This window comes from Ornithorhynchus anatinus, chromosome 2 (assembly GCF_004115215.2).
Source record: "Ornithorhynchus anatinus isolate Pmale09 chromosome 2, mOrnAna1.pri.v4, whole genome shotgun sequence".
In the NCBI taxonomy this organism is placed as follows: Eukaryota; Metazoa; Chordata; class Mammalia; order Monotremata; family Ornithorhynchidae; genus Ornithorhynchus; species Ornithorhynchus anatinus.
This window is the reverse complement of record NC_041729.1, coordinates 6,666,986-6,685,258: the sequence shown is the minus strand read 5'-3', so window position 1 is coordinate 6,685,258 and position 18,273 is coordinate 6,666,986. Positions and strand designations below refer to the sequence as shown.

The window sequence follows — 18,273 nt, the reverse complement described above, 5'->3', positions numbered from 1 at the left end:
ATAATGTTGGTATTTGTTAAGCGCTTACTATGTGCCGAGCACTGTTCTAAGCGCTGGGGTAGACACAGGGGAATCAGGTTGTCCCACGTGGGGCTCACAGTCTTCATCCCCATTTGACAGATGAGGGAACTGAGGCACCGAGAAGTTAAGTGACTTGCCCACAGTCACACAGCAGACATGTGGCCGAGCAGGGATTCGAACACATGACCTCTGACTCCCAAGCCTGGGCTCCTGCCACGGAGCCACGCTGCTTCTCAGATCGAGGTACGGTGAGAAGGTCAGCACTAAAATATTGTTGTCGTGTCCTCTCCCAAGCGCTTAGCCCAGTGTCCGGCCCGCAGTAAGCGCTCAATAAATAGGAATAATAGGAATAAAATCTCCCCCGATTAGACCGTAAGCCCGTCAAACGGCAGGGACCGTCTCTATCTGTTGCCGACTTGTTCATCCCAAGCGCTTAGTCCAGTGCTCTGCACATAGGAAGCGCTCAATAAATACTATTGAATGAATGAAAGGAGTGAATGGCGGGAAAGGCGCGAGGCCCGGCGGAGGCTGAAGAGAAAAGCCGCGCCTGCGCAGTCGGGGGCGGGGCTGAGGCCGCGCCCGGGTCACGTGGTCGCCAGGACCCGCCCCGCCTCTTCTCCGGCCTGACGTTGGGAAGGGCGGCGCGCGGCGACCTCATGACGTCACCCAAAAGCCCCGCCCCTCCCCGCTCTTCTCCGGCCGCCGATTGGCCCCCGTTTGGCTCCCCCTCCGCTCCCATTGGCTGGGATCCCCGGTCGTTGGACGTCACTCTCCGCTCTTTCCGGTCTTGCTCTTGGCGGCCTAGCGGTGCGGCCGCCATGGTCCGTTTCAAGCACCGGTGAGTCTTCTTCCTCCTCCTCCTCCCCGCTATGCATTCAGTCCTACTTATTGAGCGCTTACGGCGTGCGGGGCCCTGTGCTAAGCGCGTGGGAAAGTACAGCTATAGAGAAGCAGCGTGGCTCAGTGGCAAGAGCCCGGGCTTGGGAGGCAGAGGTCATGGGTTCGAATCCCGCCTCCGCCACTTAGCTGTGTGACCTTGGGCAAGTCACATCACTGGGCCTCAGTGACCTAATAATAATAATAATGTTGGTATTTGTTGAGCGCTTACTATGTGCCGAGCACCGTTCTAAGCGCTGGGGGAGATCCAGGGGAATCAGGTTGTCCCACGTGGGGCTCACCGTCTTCATCCCCATTTGACAGATGAGGTCACTGAGGCACAGAGAAGTGAAGTGACTTACCCACAGTCACCCAGCTGCCAAGTGGCAGAGCCGGGATTCGAACCCATGACCTCATCTGTAAAATGGGGATTCAAACAGTGAGCCCCACGTGGGACAACCCGATTCCCCTGTGTCTACCCCAGCGCTTAGAACAGTGCTCGGCACATAGTAAGCGCTTAACAAATACCAACAACCTGATGACCCTGTATCTCCCCCAGCGCTTACAACAGTGTTTTGCACATAGTAAGCGCTTAGCAAACGTGGTTATTAAATGCTTAAGTACCTTTATTATTAATTATTAATAATTATTATTAGAGGTGGGAGGGCATTCCAGGCCAGAGGCGGGACGTGGGCCAGGGGTCGGCAGCGAGATGGAGCTTAGCAGCAGCAGAGGAAACCTTGAGCCCATCGTTGGGCAGGGATGGTCTCTCTCTGTTGCCCAATTGAACATTCTGAGCGCTTAGTCCAGTGCTCTGCATAGAGTAAGCGCTTAACAAATACCAATATTATTATTATTATAGGCAGCGCTCAGTCAATACAATTGAAAGAGTGTGGGGGTTGGTGAGGAGGGAGGTGTGAAGTAATAGTAATGTTGGTATTTGTTAAGCGCTTACTATGTGCAGAGCACTGTTCTAAGCGCTGGGGGAGATACGGGGTCATCAGGTTGTCCCACATGAGGCTCACAGTCTTTATCCCCATTTTACAGATGAGGGCACTGAGACACAGAGAAGTGAAGTGACTGGCCCACAGTCACCCAGCTGACAAGTGGCAAAGCTGTTGCTATTTATTGCTATTGTTCTTGTCTGTCCGTCTCCCCCGATTAGACTGTAAGCCCATCAAAGGGCAGGGACTGTCTCTGTTACCGATTTGTCCATTCCAAGTGCTTAGTACAGTGCTCTGCCCATAGTAAGCGCTCAATAAATACTATTGAATGAATGAATGAAAGCCGAGATTCGAACCCATGACCTGTGACTGAAGTCATGTCTTTCTCTCCCCCTGTGAGGTACCTGCTGTGCGAAGTGCAGTGTGCGGACCCCTGCTGCCGCCCATGGCTGGAGGAGCGGTTCCTGGGACGCCTGGTGCGGGAGGCCATCGCGCGTCTGCACGGAGACTTTGGCGCCGCCGCCTGCGCCATCGCCTTCACAGGTCAGTCCTCCTCCTTCCTTCCCTCCCCCCCAGCACTTCTGCATATTCGTACATATTTATTACTCTATTATTACACTAATTATTATTACTCTGTTATTATTAGTCTATAATAATAATAATGTTGGTATTTGTTAAGCGTTTACTATGTGCAAAGCACTGTTCTTAGCACTGGGGTAGACACAGGGGAATCAGGTTGTCCCTTGTGGGGCTCACAGTCTTAATCCCCATTTTATTCATTCATTCAATAGTATTTATTGAGCGCTTACTATGTGCAGAGCACTGTACTAAGCGCTTGGGATGAACAAGTCGGCAACAGATAGAGACGGTCCCTGCCGTTTGACGGGCTTACAGTCTAATCGGGGGAGACGGACAGACAAGAACGATGGCAATAAACAGCGTCAAGGGGAAGAACATCTCGTAAAAACAATGGCAACTAAATAGAATCGAGGCGATGTACAATTCATTAACAAAATAAATAGGGTAACGAAAATATATACAGTTGAGCGGACGAGTACAGTGCTGTGGGGATGGGAAGGGAGAGGTGGAGGAGCAGAGGGAAAAGGGGAAAATGAGGCTTTAGCTGCGGAGAGGTAAAGGGGGGATGGCAGAGGGAGTAGAGGGAGAAGAGGAGCTCAGTCTGGGAACGCCTCTTGGAGGAGGTGATTTTTAAGTAGGGTTTTGAAGAGGGAAAGAGAATCAGTTTGGCGGAGGTGAGGAGGGAGGGCGTTCCGGGACCGCGGGAGGACGTGACCCAGGGGTCGACGGCGGGATAGGCGAGACCGAGGGACGGTGAGGAGGTGGGCGGCGGAGGAGCGGAGCGTGCGGGGTGGGCGGTAGAAAGAGAGAAGGGAGGAGAGGTAGGAAGGGGCGAGGTGATGGAGAGCCTCGAAGCCTAGAGTGAGGAGTTTTTGTTTGGAGCGGAGGTCGACAGGCAACCACTGGAGTTGTTTAAGAAGGGGAGTGACACGCCCAGATCGTTTCTGCGGGAAGATGAGCCGGGCAGCGGAGTGAAGAATAGACCGGAGCGGGGCGAGAGAGGAGGAAGGGAGGTCAGAGAGAAGGCTGACACGGTAGTCTAGCTGGGATATAACGAGAGCCCGTAATAGTAAGGTAGCCGTTTGGGTGGAGAGGAAAGGGCGGATCTTGGCGATGCTGTAGAGGTGAAACCGGCAGGTCTTGGTAACGGATAGGATGTGTGGGGTGAACGAGAGGGACGAGTCAAGGATGAGAAGTGAAGTGACTTGCCCATAGTCACACAGCTGACAAGTGGCAGAGCTGGGATCCGAACCCATGCCCTCTGACTCCAAAGCCCGTACTCTTTCCACTAAGCCACGCTGCTTCGCATTCCAAGTGCTTAGTACAGTGCTCTTTACACAGTAAGGGCTCAGTAAACACCATTGAAGACTGAATAAATTATAACTGGGCTGGACACAGTTCCTGTTCCACATGGGGCTCACAGTCTTAATCCTCATCTAAGAGGTGAGGTGATTGAGGCCCAAAGAAGTTAAATGATATGCCCAAGGCCACATGGCAGACAGGTGGCAGAACTGAAATTAGAACCCAGGTCTTTCTGACTTCCAGCCTTATGCTCTATGGCCAATTGACAAATCTAAAGAAAGGAAGAAATGTGAAAGACCTAACATGGGAAATGAGAAGAATGACTAAAATCCAAATAAAACAATTACCACTTACAGGGAAAGGGTTTATTTTAATACTCTTTGAATTAGAACAAGACTGATTCCACTTAGTACAGTGCTCTGCACACAGTAAGTGCTCAGTAAATATGATTGAATTCATTCATTCTGTCGTATTTACTCATCATAATAATAACAGTGGCATCTATTAAGCACTGACTACATGCCAGGCCCTGTACTAAGCGCTGGGGTAGATCCAAGCAAATTGGGTTGGACCCAGTCCCTGTCTCATGCAGGGCCCACAGCCTCCATCCCCCTTTTACAGGTGAGGGAACTGTGAGGCCCAGAGAAGTCAAGTGACTTGTCCAAGGTCCCACAGCAGACATGTGACAGAACGGAGCAGCGTGGCTTAGTGGAAAGAGCCTGTGCTTTGGAAGTCAGCGGATGTGGGTTCTAATTCTGGCTCCGCCACTTCTCTTCTGTGGGACCTTGGGCAAGTCAGTTCACTTCTTGGTGCCTCAATTACCCCATCTGTAAAATGGGGAGTAGGACAGTGAGCCCCATGTGGCACAGCCTGATTACCTTGTATCTACCCCAGTGCTTAGAACAGTGCTTGGCATATAGTAAGCGTTTAACAAATACCATTGTTATTATTATTAAGCACTTAACTGTGGGCAGAACACTGTACTAAGCGCTTATGAGGGGATTCTGCTGTTATTTTGCTTTATTTTCATAGTGTTTATTAAGCACGTATTATGGGCTAGGAACGGTACTAAGTGCAGGAGTAGAAACAAAGTCATCAGGATGGACCCCGGCTGTGTCCCAGCTGGGACTCACCATCTTAATCCCCATTTTACAAATGAACTAACAGAAGCACAGAGAAGTGAAGTGGCTTGACCAAGATCACACAGCAGACAAGTGGTAGAGCAGGAATTAGAACCCAGGTCCTTCTGACTCCCAAGCCCGTGTTCTATCTACTAGGCCTCCCTGCTTCTCATTTATACCAGCCATGCAAATGGACTCACTGGCCAGATTGAGTAACTGTGGCATTTGTTAGGCGCTCACTAGGTGCTAAGAACTCTTCTTCAAATGCCAACTCAGAGAACCATCGTGACTCAATGGAAAGAGCCCGGCCTGGCGAGTCAGAGGTCATGGGTTCTAATTCCGGCTCTGCCGCTTGCCAGCTGTGTGACTTTGGGCAAGTCACCTAACTTCTTTATGCCTCAGTTACCTCATCTGTAAAATGCGGAGGGGCCCCGTGTGGGACTACCTGATCACCTTGTATCTCCCAGCGCTTAGAACAGTGCTTTCTCAAGCCCTTAGGTAAGGGCTGTGTACACAGAAATCGCTCAATTAATACCACCGATTGATGAAAGTTGCCTCCTAAGGCCATGAGGTGCGGGGTGGGTCTGCGGCAGATCAAGGATTCAAGAATTCCCAGCGGTAATTAGCCTCTTCTGCCCCCTGCTCTGACAGTTGTGATTGACATGGTGAGAGGAAGCATAACTGATAACCAGCGCATAGTACAGTGCTCTGCCCATAGTAAGCGCTCAATAAATACTATTGAATGAACATAAAAAGAAGAGCAATGATCCCACACAGAATGGGATCAGTATTTTCTCTCCGATATAAGTGCCAAAATGTGGTGGTTCTTTGTATCTGTAAATTATGGATATGCCCTCCAACATCTCTAACATAGCTCTGGTAACTCAAAGTGAACTTGTTGTCTATACCAAACTTTCCATGAGCCTTGTAATATTCCTAATTTTTTCCCTTAAATGTTCCTAATTTTTCTCTCTGAAACCTATTGGATGTTCTTGTCCAGGGTGGCAGCCAGGCGAGGGTGAAATAAATGAATCAATCAGTGGTATGTATTGAGTGCTTACTGTGGGCAGAGCACTGTACTGAACGCACAGGAGAGTACAATTCAACAGAGTTGGTAGGCATGGTCCTTGCTTACAGTCTAGGAGGCAAGAGGGTGGTGGGGTAGAATGATATAGAGAGGCAGAGAGGGCTGGTATTCTCTCAACAGATCCAAGAGCAGAAAATCTTGGGCTCAGCCTGAAGAACCCAAGAAGCGTTGGACCGAAAACTAGATTCTCATGCTTTTTGTTGGCCCCGGGGGAGCCCCAACCCATCTTTGGGGAATTGGGGTTCTTGAACATGAGAAATAGTCTGGGTTGTCAGAATCTGCACAGGAAGTGGTGTGTCTCTGTGTCTCTCTCTCTGCTGCTTTCCCTGTCACCTTGGGCTGCCTCGGTGTGATTGAGGTTGACTGGTTTGTTTTTTTTTTATTGGCAACGAGGTCTAGTGGAAAGCATGTCTGGGAGTCAGGGGACCTGGGTTCTAATCTTAGCTTTGCCACTTGCCTGTTGCATCACCTTGAATAAATCACTTAATTGTGCCCATTACCTCATCTGTTAAAAGGGGATAAGTTCTTACTCCATCGTAGACTGCAAGCTCCTTGTAGGCGGGGAACGGGTCTACCAACTGATAATAATTATGGCGTTTGTTAAGCGCAGTTCTGTTGTCTTGTACTCTTCCAAGTGTTTAGTCCAGTGCTCTGCCCACGGTAACAGCTCAGTAAATACCACTGATTGATTTGCTTATATTGTACCCAGCCCAGCACTTAGTACAAAGTAGCCCACAGGCCTGGCTCTAGTAAGAAAGTTTGGCTAGAATTGCAAAGCCAAATTTCTGCTCTGGAACTGGTACTGTTTACCTATTTCTTTTTCATGCTGCCAAGAAACATTTAATGTGAAACATGAAGATTGAGGGTTGGCAGAGCCCTTTATAACCCGGCAAAACTACAAACAATAGTAATTGTGGAATTTATTAAGTGCTTATTATGGGCCAAGCACTGTGTTAAACCCTGGGTCGATTGCATGAATTAGAATACCCTGTCTTCCTGTATTCTATAGCCCAGCTGTGAAATAAAAGTTGAGGACAGAGGGGAGCCTTAGGCCGTATTTTGGACTCTAGAGTGAGATCCATTAGGGCCCACTGGCCTACCCCAGCCTCAGAAGAAAGGTTTGTGCATTTAATAGTAATAATCGTGGTATTTAAGCGTTTACTATGTGCCAGATACCGTACTAAGCGTTGGGGTGGATACAAGGAAATCAGGTTGGACACAGTCCCTGTCCCACAGTGGGCTCACAGTCTCAATCCCCACTTTACAGCTAGGGGAACTGAGGCCCAGAGAAGTGAAGTGACTTGCCGAAGGTCACACAGCGAACAAGTGGCGGAGCTAGGGTTAGAACCCATGACTTTTCGAATCCCAGGCCCGGGTCTATCCCATATGCCATGCTGCTTCACCTTTCTTTAGCTTCATGTCTTCAGCTCATTGGCCTTGCTTCCTCTACTTGCACATAAAGGTCTGCCTCTGGACCGGATTGCCCCCCCCTTCCTTCAAAGCTGACACACGACTCTCCCCAACCTCAAAGGCTTTTTGAAGGCCCCCCCTCCTCCAAGAGGCCTTCCCCAACTAAGCCATCATTTCCTCTTCTCCCACTCCCTTCTGCGTCCCCCTGGCGCTTGGATTTGCACCCTTTATTCACCCCTCTGACAGCCTCACACCACTTATGTACCTATCCTTAATTTATATTAATGGCTCCCCCTCCCCAGTCTGTAAGCCCATCAAGGGCAGAGAACGCGTCTACCACCTGTGTTATATTGTGCTCTCCCAAGTGCTTCGCACAGTGCTCTGCACACAAAGCATTCGGTAAATGTGCAGTTCCCCCGCTGGATGGTAAGCTTCTCGAGGGCAGGGCCTGGGTCTGTTACTTGTACTCTTCACCAGGGCTGTTAATCGAGTAGGCGCGTGTGACCCAGTTTTTGCGGCTTGTCCAGGTTTTAGCTATCACGGAGGAGGGAGGGCTGTGGCGAAAAATGGACTTGGACTGAATCCCGGCTTCTGTAATTTGGGCCATCCTTTTTGCCAATCAGTCAGCCAGAGGGAGGCCAAAAGGGATTGTGGATTATCCCTTTGTGGTGGCTCATCAGCTGAAGAGCTGCAGCTGTGACTCATTTCGTACAGCTCAGCTGCCCTGCCACGGTAGGGAGGGGCTCTGGAAATATTACACAGATTTTAACCTCCCCCGTCCTGTGCTTCCTACCATTTTGGAGTTTGGTGCCTATGGCTTTTTTTCAGAGGCATCTAAGAGTCCTGGGGGGCTCTAGAAGTCTAATCAGAGCAACCGTTTCTTGGATCCCTAGTGAAATACCTCAATGCCTACACGGGAACAGTGCTTTTGCGCTGTCGCAGAGATTACTACCAGCTCCTTTGGTCCACTCTCCCCTTCATCACTTGCTTGGAGAACAAGGGGCAACGGTACTCGTGTTTCTTCAACACCTTACACGTCGGAGGTGAGTTGCCTTTCTGCTCCGCGGGCTGGGGACAGGGCTGACCAGGGCTGACGTCTGTCAGAAACATCAACCCTCTACCTCCACGCTCTGTACGGATCTGCAATTTCTTCATTTATATTAATGTCAGTCTCCCCCTCTAGACTGGAAGCTCATTGTGAGCAGGGAACGTATCTGTTGCGTCGAGCACTTAGTTGAGTGCTCTGCACACAGGAAGCACTCAGTAGATACAACTGACTAGTGGATAGAGACCCTGCACACAGGAAGCACTCAGATGACCAGACTGACTGGAGCTATCTGTAAAATGGGGGTTAAGACTGTGAAGCCCCGTGTGAGACATGGACTGTGTCCAACCCGATTAACTCGTATCTACCTCAGCACTTACTACAGTGTCTGGTACACAGTTTAAGTGCCTTACAACACAGTTATCGTGACATTTGTTAAGCAGTATACTAAGCACTGGGGTAATTGGGTTGGAGACAGTCTCTGTCCCACATGGGGCTTTCGGGCTTAAATCCCATTTTTGGAATTAGGGAGCTTCTTGGCTCCAATAGTCCAAAGGTTAATGGATGAAAGCCTGATGTTTCTTTCTAATGAGGAAAAGAGCGGTGGAGAGCTGTAGCCTTTTCTTTAGGCTGTATGCTCCAAGGTGGCGTAGGCCTTCCTCTTCCTCCTCCTTTCATACCTACAAATTTGCTGTTTGATCCCCCCTTTCCCATTGGCCAGGTACAATCAGAAGCTGTCAGAAGTTCCTGATTCAGTACAACAGCCGGCAGCTACAGATTTTACTGCAGAACTGCACCAGCGAAGGTAAGAAGCAGTTCGTAGGGGCTCAGCACCTCCTCGCTCCTCTCTTTCCACTGGACAAGCGAGGCAGAGTTTCGGGTTTCACGAACGTTTATGTCCAAGACCTCCTCTTCACCCCTGGTTTTTGCTTCCCTGCCAGGGGAGCGGGAATCCATCCGGAAGTCCATCCTGAGCTGTTCGTTGGAGGAAGAGCAAGAGCAGGATGAGCTTTCCGACAGCGGAGAGGAGACCGCGGCACTCAAGTCGACGGCTTCCTGAGGAATCAGACCTCATAGTCGGCCAAGGTGACGGGGAAAAATGACGACCTCCACGGCCTCTCTGAAGGGCTTGTCGAATTGGGGATTCTTGGCCCCTGCCAGCGTTTTGTTCGGAGTTAGCTCTTGCTTCTTGTCAAGCACCAAGAACTGGTATTATTCCCACTTGATTCTTCACCCTAAAGATGCCCTGCCTCCACTTCCCCTGGAACTGGGCCTTGGGCTCTTTCTGGGAGCAGCCGTCCTCCCAAACCCAGAGAGGGGACCAAAAAATTCTTTCCTCAGGCTCGAAATCACACAGCCGTGGAGGGATTTCAAGAGGGGAGACTTTGTTGCCAATGACGCGATGGCTGTCGGGTGGCAGGCACTGTGAGAATGAATGAGCCGAAGAGCCCTTTAATAAAGGCCTCTCAAAGGCACGGCCACGGGGGGCTTTCTTCTAATAATAATTGTGGTGATTAATGATATTTAAGTGCTTACTATAGGCCAAGCACACTGTTCTAAGCGTTGGGGTAGGTACAAGGTAATCAGGTTGTCCCTTGTGGGGGTCACAGTCTTCACCCCCATTTTATGGAGGTAAATGAGGCCCAGAGACAATAAGTGACTTGCCCAAAGTCACACCTGATAAGTGGCAGAGCCAGGATTAGAACGCACCGCTTACTGCATGCCAGACACTGTTCTAACTGCTGGGGTAGACACAAGATTGGATAGAGTCCATGTCCCACGTGGGGCTAAGCCCGTTTCTTTTCTCTCTCTTTTTAAAATGGTATTTAAGTACTTACTAGGTGCCAAGCACTGTAGTAAGCACTAGGGTAGATACAAGATAATCAGGTTGGACACAGTCCCAGGTGGGGTGCTCAGTTTGTCAGAGGAGGATTTAATCCCCTTTTTACAATTCCCCTCTAGCCCATAAGCTCCTTGGGGGCAGGGAATGCTGCAGACTCTTAATGCTTAGGACATTGCTCTCCCCTGGTAAGCACTCAAACACCTTTGATTGAAAGGAGACACAGAGAAGTTAAATGACTTGTCCAAAGCCAGGATTAGAATCCAGGTCTGACTCCCATGTCCTGCTCTTTTCCTTAAGCCCTAGTCCTTTCAACTTTTAAAGGGGGAAGGAGGGGAATACTTCCCTCTCCCTAGTTCCAAGGAGCCTGTGAAAATGGGATGATGCACGTGCTTTTTCAAATTCAAGGAAGAAGGGAGACCCTTATCTTTCCTAACCTCCCTAGATGATAGCGAAACAGTTCAACCAGGGCAGGTGCAGCAAACAGTTCGGCCAGGCCTGGCCTAACCATCGCAGCGGCAACCAGAGAAAGAGAGGGCTCACACTTCCTCTTGTGCATATGATTTATTGCAACTGTTTGCCTTGGCCATTACGGTACACCTAGGGTTCACTTAATTCACCAACAACAACAACAACAAAGAAAAAAAACATCACTTAACTCAGTTTCAAATCAAAGCCCGAGGAGAGGGAGACCGTGCCTGCAGATGAAGCAGGAGGGAGGCTGGAGGAGCCAGAAACACAGCTGGTGAGGGCTGAGCCTGTGTCGCCACCTCGCCCCGCTACACCTTGGCACGTATGAGGCCCTGCCATCTCCGCTCTCGCACAACTCCACGCACCGTTGCCATTGGCAATTCCCACTCCCCTCTACCGGGAAGCTTTCCTTTCCTTCCCCCGTCCCTCTGACCCAGTTTCACCCTTCCCCCATCACATAAGGTCACTGATTCTTTGCTCCTGGGTCAGCAGACGGAGGCTGAGTGGTCAAGAGCTTGTCCCCTCTCCCTGGGTGTCTGGAAATCCAACCCTCTGAAGCCGGCCCCTCTCCGGGGTGGAGTTGGCACCATAGGATTGCTGCCTGATGAGAGAAATGGCTGTGATTTGATCCTGATTCCACTCCCATCCCTCCCACTGTTAGGAAAAAAAAAATAAAATCAAAAAGTATGAGACTATCAGAAACACAGGAGCTGCGATTAGTGTGCTCTCTAAGACCATGATGCTGTGCCTTCGCCCCAGGAGAGACAACGCAGCAGCCCGAGGGGGTGTGGGGCGGTTGGTTTGGGGCTAGGAGCAGCTCACCGGCCCTCCAGCCGGCGGTCGGTCAGCCAAGGGCACGGTTTCCTTGCCTCCTGGCGGGGCCCGGAGACGCGCCGACACGTGACTCGGACGTGGGGCCAACCGGACCGAATTGGCACACGCCAGAAACCTCGGCTGACGATTCTCTCGTGGGAGGGGGTGTCAATACTTGATTTTGGTGTAAAATTGTGAAGCTGGAAAATACACTGTATTTAAAATGATTTTCTTGGTTTCCCCTTCAAGCCCTGGAAACCAGCCCCCCCCCCCCCCCCACAGAGCTAATCTGCTCAGACTCCAGTACTTAAAAATTCTAGCAGCAAAAACAAAGCAAAGGGAAAGAAAAACCAGGACAGGGGAACTTCGTGGGGCCAGCAGAGTCACTTGGTGTGGACCACCGAGGTGCTGAACAACAGCTTCTTCTTCTGTTTCTTCCTCTTCTTGCCGCCTTTCTCGTCTGTTAAAGAAAACACGGCCACCTCAGCTCTGGGTCTGTTCGTGCATTTCTTAAGCATTTGCTATGAGATGCAAGCTAATGGGGTTGGGCACAGTCCATGTTTCACAAGGTGGCTCATAATCCCCCTTTTACAGATGAGTTAACTGGCACTGAGAAGTGAAGTGTGCCACTGCTTAGAACAGTGCCTGACCCTTAGTAAACACTTCACAAATACTAGTGACGTGTCCAAGGTCACACGGAAGACAAGTGGCGTAGCTGGCTTTAGAACCCAAGTCCTGTGACTTTCAGGCCCAGGCTCTTTCCATTAAGCCACGCCGCTTCTAGGGGCGGGAACCCTGCACCAGCCGCACACACCGCCGAGGAGTCGGGCCCTTCCCTTCCCCCGCTGCGAAAATTGGCACTCTCCTCCTTGGCACCATCAGTTGCAGGTAGGCTTGAAGTGCTAGGCCAGATCTCTGCTCTGCCTTACCAGGGAGGGGCTGGTCGGTGGCCGGGGTGTCCAGTCTCAGGAAGGCTGCCTCGATCGCTTGGCTGAAGGAATTCTGGAAGCTGGGCACAGGCACCCGGTCCGAGTTGTCGCTCTCTCCATCACTGTCCAGGGGGCCGGGAGGGGCAAGGCTGTTCTCGTCTGGAAGAAGCAGTTGCGGCATCAGGATCCCACAGCCCATCCTCTGCCCTCCCTCACTTGGACCCGGATCTAACCCCATCCGCCTTTCAGCTGACACCGGACATTCCTCTGCCCCCCTGCAGTTCATTCTAGACTGTAGGTAAGCTTGTGGTGGGCACTCGGTTCTATCGTTCTCTTCCACGCGCTTAGTACAGTGCTCAATAAATCATCATCATGGTATTTAAGTGCTTCCTATGTGCCAGGCACTGTACTAAGCGCTGGGGTAGAGACAAACAAATCGGGCTGGACACAGTCCCTGTCCCCTGTGGGGCTCACAATCTCAATCCCCATTTTACAGGTGAGGTAACTGAGGCACAGAGACATGAAGTGACTTGCCCTAGGTCACCCAGCAGACAAGGGGCGGGAGTCGGAATCAGAACCCATGGCCTTCTGACTCCCAGGCCCGGGCTCTATCCACTCTGCCATGCTGCTCCTCAAATACCACTGAAGAGGAGGGCTCGTTCACCTCGGAAGCTTCCTCACCTTTCTTTGGGGCAGCCTTGGGCCACAGGTCTGCTTTTGCCTTTCCAGCCCTCAGCATCTGCCAAAAGAAAGAGCCATCAGGGACCGGCGGTAGACTCGATCGACCCAGCCTGCCCGTGCTGCCCTCCCCCGCCCATTTAGCTATTTAGATCCTCTGCCTCGGATCCCTGCCTAGATCCGACCATCGAGTCTCTGATTCCGAAGAGCCTGGGAAGCAACGTGGCCTAGAGGATGAAGCCCAGGTCTGGGAGCCAGAGTAGCTGGGTTCTAATCCCTGCCCTTCCCCTTGCCTACTCTGTGACCTGGGGCAAGTCATTTTACTTCCTCTATGCCTCAGGTTTCCTCAACTGCAAAATACGGCATCAACACCTGTTCTCCCTCCTAGACTGTCAATCCACAGGTCCCGGCCTAAGGAATGTGGCTCTAAGCCCACCTTTTAGGATAGAGCTTGACAAATAGTAAGTGCTTAAATACTGTTATAAAATAATACGACCCTAGGTGACCCAGGCTTTACAGGGAGTTGTGAGGAGGGGGAAAGTGGGCTCTTCAGGAATTGCCGCAGGGACGAAAGGCAGAGGTGTGGTTTTGCTTTGCCCTACCGGATGCGGTCTGCCCCCGTGCAAGTCTCATCCTGGGCTTCATCAGATTTCCTGCTTTTCCTGAGACAGTCCTTCTCCCCCACATCTCCACAGGCCTTGCGTGAGCAAGAGCGAATGAGCGAGAGAGGTGTTGGCATAAGGAACTTACTCATTCACCTCCCAGTCTATCCCTGCACCTCAAATTTCTTCCCTCAAATTTTTCAAATGCCCCTGGATAAGGGGCTGCCTTCCTGCATGTGCCTCTCCGCCCAGGTTTTATTTTCTTCTCTTTACAGCCACTGGTTTCTTCTTTGGATTAGGAGACTCGACCAGTGGGGGCCATCCCCAGTAAAATCTTTCCTCACAAGGCCCCCGGGCTCTCATTTCAGATGCCCCGCCACTGGGACTCTACAGATCAGACTTGCGCTTGGCTCTTACAAACTTGCAGGTGAGCGTGACCATCTGAGTAGTTTGCTAACTGAACCAAGTAGACGTCTGCCCAGTTCACGACTCCACTACACGACGAGTAGCAGGCCGTCTCTTGTTCTTTTTAGCGGGCAGGAGGCTTAGGGACAGGAACGGCAGAAACAGTTCAGGCAGGGTTTTCCGCTTTAAAGGCAGCTTTTAATCTCCATCCTGCTGTACTGGAATCTCCCAAGCGCTAAGTACAGTGCTCTGCACACAAGTGCTCGATAAATACCACTGATGAGGCTCCTCCAAGCGGACATTGCCCGGTATGTAAATCCATCTAGATTTTGAAAGCATAGGGCTGAAAAGGCCTCTCTGCTGCTTGGGTCAATTTTTGCTAGAAGCCACGGTCTGACTCCAGCAGCCTCTTGCCTGCAAGTACCCGGGCTCCAGGCACTCCGTGAAGATTACTGCTACTTATTACTACTAATAGTGGTACTTGTTAAACACTGTGCCAAGCACTGTCCTAAGCCCTGGGGTGGGTACAAGCTCATCAGGTAGGACACAGTCCCCGTCCCACATGGGGCTCTTAGAATCTAAAGAGGATTGAATCACCATTTTACGGATGAGGAAACTGAAGCACAGAGAAGTGAAGTGACTTGCCCAAGGTCACCCGGCAGACGTGGCAGAATCAGGATTAGAACCCAGGTCCTCAGACTCACTATGCAAGGAAGCAGCAGGGCCTATCGGATTAACCTTCCCCACCCTCAACCTTGGAAACCGGCCAGCGTTCGCTTCCCGCCTGTGCCTTGCACCCGCTCTGCCTCCTTTGAGAGTGCCCAGATCGGCACGTCTTAAGATCCACGGTATGATTTTCCCAGCCAGCAGGGATATCGCCCTAAAGAAGTATCTCCTAATGCTGGACCGGAAGAATGAGCTTCGTCTTCACCTCTGAGAAAGGAGCCCTGGCGGATCCGTCAAAAACCCTTCGCTGGGCCGGGGCCACTGGCCGCTCTGATGCCATATCTGTCAGGGCTTTTCCTTTGCCCTCTACGTGATTTCTATTTCTGTCGTCAAATCAGTCCAAGAGGCACTCCTGAACAGCTGTTCCCAAAACTCTTCTGCCATCTAGGTTTGGATGGTTGCAGCCGACTCACCCTTTCTTCCCTTTGCCCCCCTCTCCTCCCCCGGCAAACGCAGGGCGTTTAATTTGAGAGAACGATGGGAACCTTTCCAATTCCTCTTGACCGGACTGGCTCGGCAGCCATGAACCTCTCGATGCCTCTCAGGCCTCAAACCAACACTCACAGCTTCCAGAAACGGGATTTGCCTGGGCAAAGTCCCCTGTTAATAATGATGGTATTTGTGAAGTGTTTACTACATGCCAGGCACCGTACTAAGCACTGTCTTCCCCACTGGCCAGCGGGGAGGCTCACGTGCCACCACTCGGTTCGATGTCAACTCCCTTCAGGTGACCTACCCTACAATAGGTTGGAGGTCAGCGACCTCGGCCCACAAAGAGGATGGACAGAAGCGACGCTCATTACCCTCTCTGCTCCAGGGGCTTTTACCTGGGCAAAGGACGGGAAAGGAGACTTTTCTTCCAGACTGCCAACACAGAATGGTGGGCTGCCGGTTCCGGCGGCAGGGGACCCAGGAGTCAGGTGACAGTCTGTGAGAGAGGAACCAGAGACCCTATTAACACATCAGAGACAAAGAACCCCACCACAAAAATGAAGGCATGGGGCAGTGGTCGGGATAAGGGGGAAGAAATGACCCCTACCACCTGGTTCCGGTGTGGGGAACGAGCCTATGCCAGTGGGTAAGATTCCAGTAGCGGCCTAGATATTCACCTGTTTGAGAGCCAGGGCTTCTGCTTAGAGGAGACTGGGAGAAGGAACCCTGGCCTTCGGTGCTGGTGGGAACAGAAGTGGGGTCTGTCGAGCAGGAGTTGAAGGCAGGAAATTGCTGCAGGTTCTCCAGAGCGATATGGACTTCTGGATCTAGGGTGGAAATGAGCAGAGTCAATTTTAGAGTTGGGAGAACACCGGGAGGTAACTTCCCCAGGAAGGCCATAATAAAAATAATTATTATTATTATGGCATTTGTTTAGCACTTACTATGTGCCAAACACTGTATGAAGCGCTAGGGTGGATTCAAGCAAATCAGGTTGGATTCAGTCCCTGTCCCACAGGGTCTCCAAGTTTACGGAGGATGGAGAGGAGGGTCTGAACCCCCATTTTTCAGATGACGAAACCAAGGGCCAGAGAAGGGAAGTGATTTGCCCACAGTCACACAGCAGGCAAGTGGCGGAGCCGGGATTAGAACCCACATCCTCTGACTTCCAAGCCCTGCTCCTTCCACTAGGCCACGCCGCTTCTCCATTTATTTGTTTCCTAAAGGACCACATTGACATTACACAGCAGGACTTTTCATCAGTCGTTACACAGCCCATACTCATTGGCTCTATTATTGATGATTTCCCTGCTGCCCACGTGGACCAGGGAGGGGATGTGGCACCTTCCCCTCACCCCGCCCCGGGGTTCTCTGCCCCTTGGCACCAATCCCTCCCGCCCACAGGCCGAGAAAGCCTGCTCGCCGTGCTGGTTAATGGAACGGTTCCAGTTACTGTGGCGTTCTCGGCTCTTCGGTCACAAGGTGTGGCGGCCTCGGTGCTAGAGCTTCACCACATGCGCTGTTTTCCCCGAGGTGAGATCAGGGGTTGGGTGAGGCCGACTGAAACCCGGCCCCGCTGCGGGCCTTCCCCGGCTCGCCCCCTGGAACGGGGATGCGGCACTTACACTTGCCCTGCTTCTTGTTCTCCTCCATTTCAATTCTGCGCTCCCGCCGCCGCTCGTCTCGAGCCTTCTTCTGCCGCAGGCGCTTCCTCTTCTCGATGTCATCTGCGGGTGACAGTCGGGCTACGTCAGCCTCCCTGGCCGCCCGGGGGACTAACCTGTGGGTGGTGGGGCATGCAGCCGGAAGAGTTTGGGGTTCTCAAATTACTTAGGGGGGCAGACTGGAAGGAGCAGGAAGCCAGGATAGGACAGCTAGTTAATGGGAGCAGCACGGCAATGAATAAGAGACACGAGGAGGAGAGAATCAGGACTTTCCCGGGCACGACAGAAAAAGAAAATAAGACCCCAACGAGAATGCCCCAGACCGGCCAGAGTCAAGTTGGAGGCTAGAAAGCCCACCTTTGGGAGGGGCCCGGGGAGAGGCAAGGGATGGTGGAGTGGTTAAGACGGGGATCTGGGGGGCAATAATTGTGGCTCTGCGGGCTGGAGTCCAGGTGTAAGGTGAGCCAGTAAACTGCATTGCTGTGAGCCTCTTGCCATGACATCTCGGTCTCGGGTTGGTAATTTACAATGGGGCGATGGGAGGGTTCTTTCCCTCTTCTGGGGGCGAGGGACAGGAGAGGGTTGTCTTACAGGAACTCCAGTACACGCTTGACCAGAGGTGGCCGTCATCCACACCGGCCATCGATACGACTACCCCGGGCTCTAGGCGACTCGATTCTCCGTGGCCCAGGATCTTCCCAGGAAAAAGCGGCAGGTGGGGACATGCTCACCTGAAAAAATCTCCAGCGTTTCCTGGGACACCACCGGCGGCTGTAGAGCCAGTTCACAGATGCTGAACTCACAGGTGAGTGGTAGGTGACAGAGGTAACGATGGCGCTGTCGGACATCCTGCAACAGCAAGGAGATTGCAGCACCGGATGGGACAAGGGGCCGCGGGAGAGGTACCCGACTCCAGCTGCCCGTCGCCCAAGGATTCGGGAAGCTTGGCCGCCCCCGCCCCGACCGCTGGGCTGCTTTGGGAAGGGCGAACGCTCACCTCGGTCATGGAGTAGCCGGCTACCTCCACCACGGTGGCGGTGATCTTTTCCGGGCTCTGCTCCAGGCTGCCGTACTGCCGCACCAGGCAACGCACGTTCACAGGGTGCAGGAACATGTACTGCCCGTCCTCCGCTGGGGGACAGGATCGGCATCATCATCGTCGTCGTCATGTCGAGGCCCCGCCGCCCTCCACGGCCCCCCGGCGGCTGCCCCTTTGCAGGGCTGGAGCCCCAACTTGGGCTCTTGGGAGGGGGACTTGTTTTGGCCCAGGGGAGGGGCCAACCGAAGGAAACTCTCCCTCGGAGCACCCGGCCCTCCCTTAGAGGCCC

General features: G+C 52.1%; 2 protein-coding genes across 2 annotated transcripts in view; one reads left to right on the top strand and one right to left on the bottom strand.

The window, feature by feature from the left end:
• The first annotated feature begins 775 nt into the window (after positions 1 to 775).
• POP5 (POP5 homolog, ribonuclease P/MRP subunit) lies at positions 776 to 9,887 on the top strand. Its single transcript, XM_029082513.2, has 5 exons — positions 776 to 859; positions 2,242 to 2,384; positions 8,234 to 8,383; positions 9,107 to 9,190; positions 9,327 to 9,887. The coding sequence occupies exons 1-5, from the start codon at positions 840 to 842 to the stop codon at positions 9,443 to 9,445; spliced, it is 516 nt and encodes a 171-aa protein (XP_028938346.1). The 5' UTR covers positions 776 to 839; the 3' UTR covers positions 9,446 to 9,887.
• Positions 9,888 to 10,773: 886 nt separating this feature from the next.
• Positions 10,774 to 18,273, bottom strand: part of RNF10 (ring finger protein 10) — a 28,249-nt gene continuing 20,749 nt past the window's right edge. Inside the window, exons 10-17 of the mRNA XM_029054367.2 lie at positions 17,943 to 18,076; positions 17,677 to 17,794; positions 16,907 to 17,008; positions 15,959 to 16,108; positions 15,677 to 15,777; positions 13,120 to 13,177; positions 12,439 to 12,597; positions 10,774 to 11,969 (exon numbers count right to left, since the gene is read on the bottom strand). Coding sequence (XP_028910200.1) covers positions 11,893 to 11,969; positions 12,439 to 12,597; positions 13,120 to 13,177; positions 15,677 to 15,777; positions 15,959 to 16,108; positions 16,907 to 17,008; positions 17,677 to 17,794; positions 17,943 to 18,076 — 899 coding nt within the window. The 3' untranslated portion in view covers positions 10,774 to 11,892. The remainder of the gene's footprint in view (positions 11,970 to 12,438; positions 12,598 to 13,119; positions 13,178 to 15,676; positions 15,778 to 15,958; positions 16,109 to 16,906; positions 17,009 to 17,676; positions 17,795 to 17,942; positions 18,077 to 18,273) is intronic.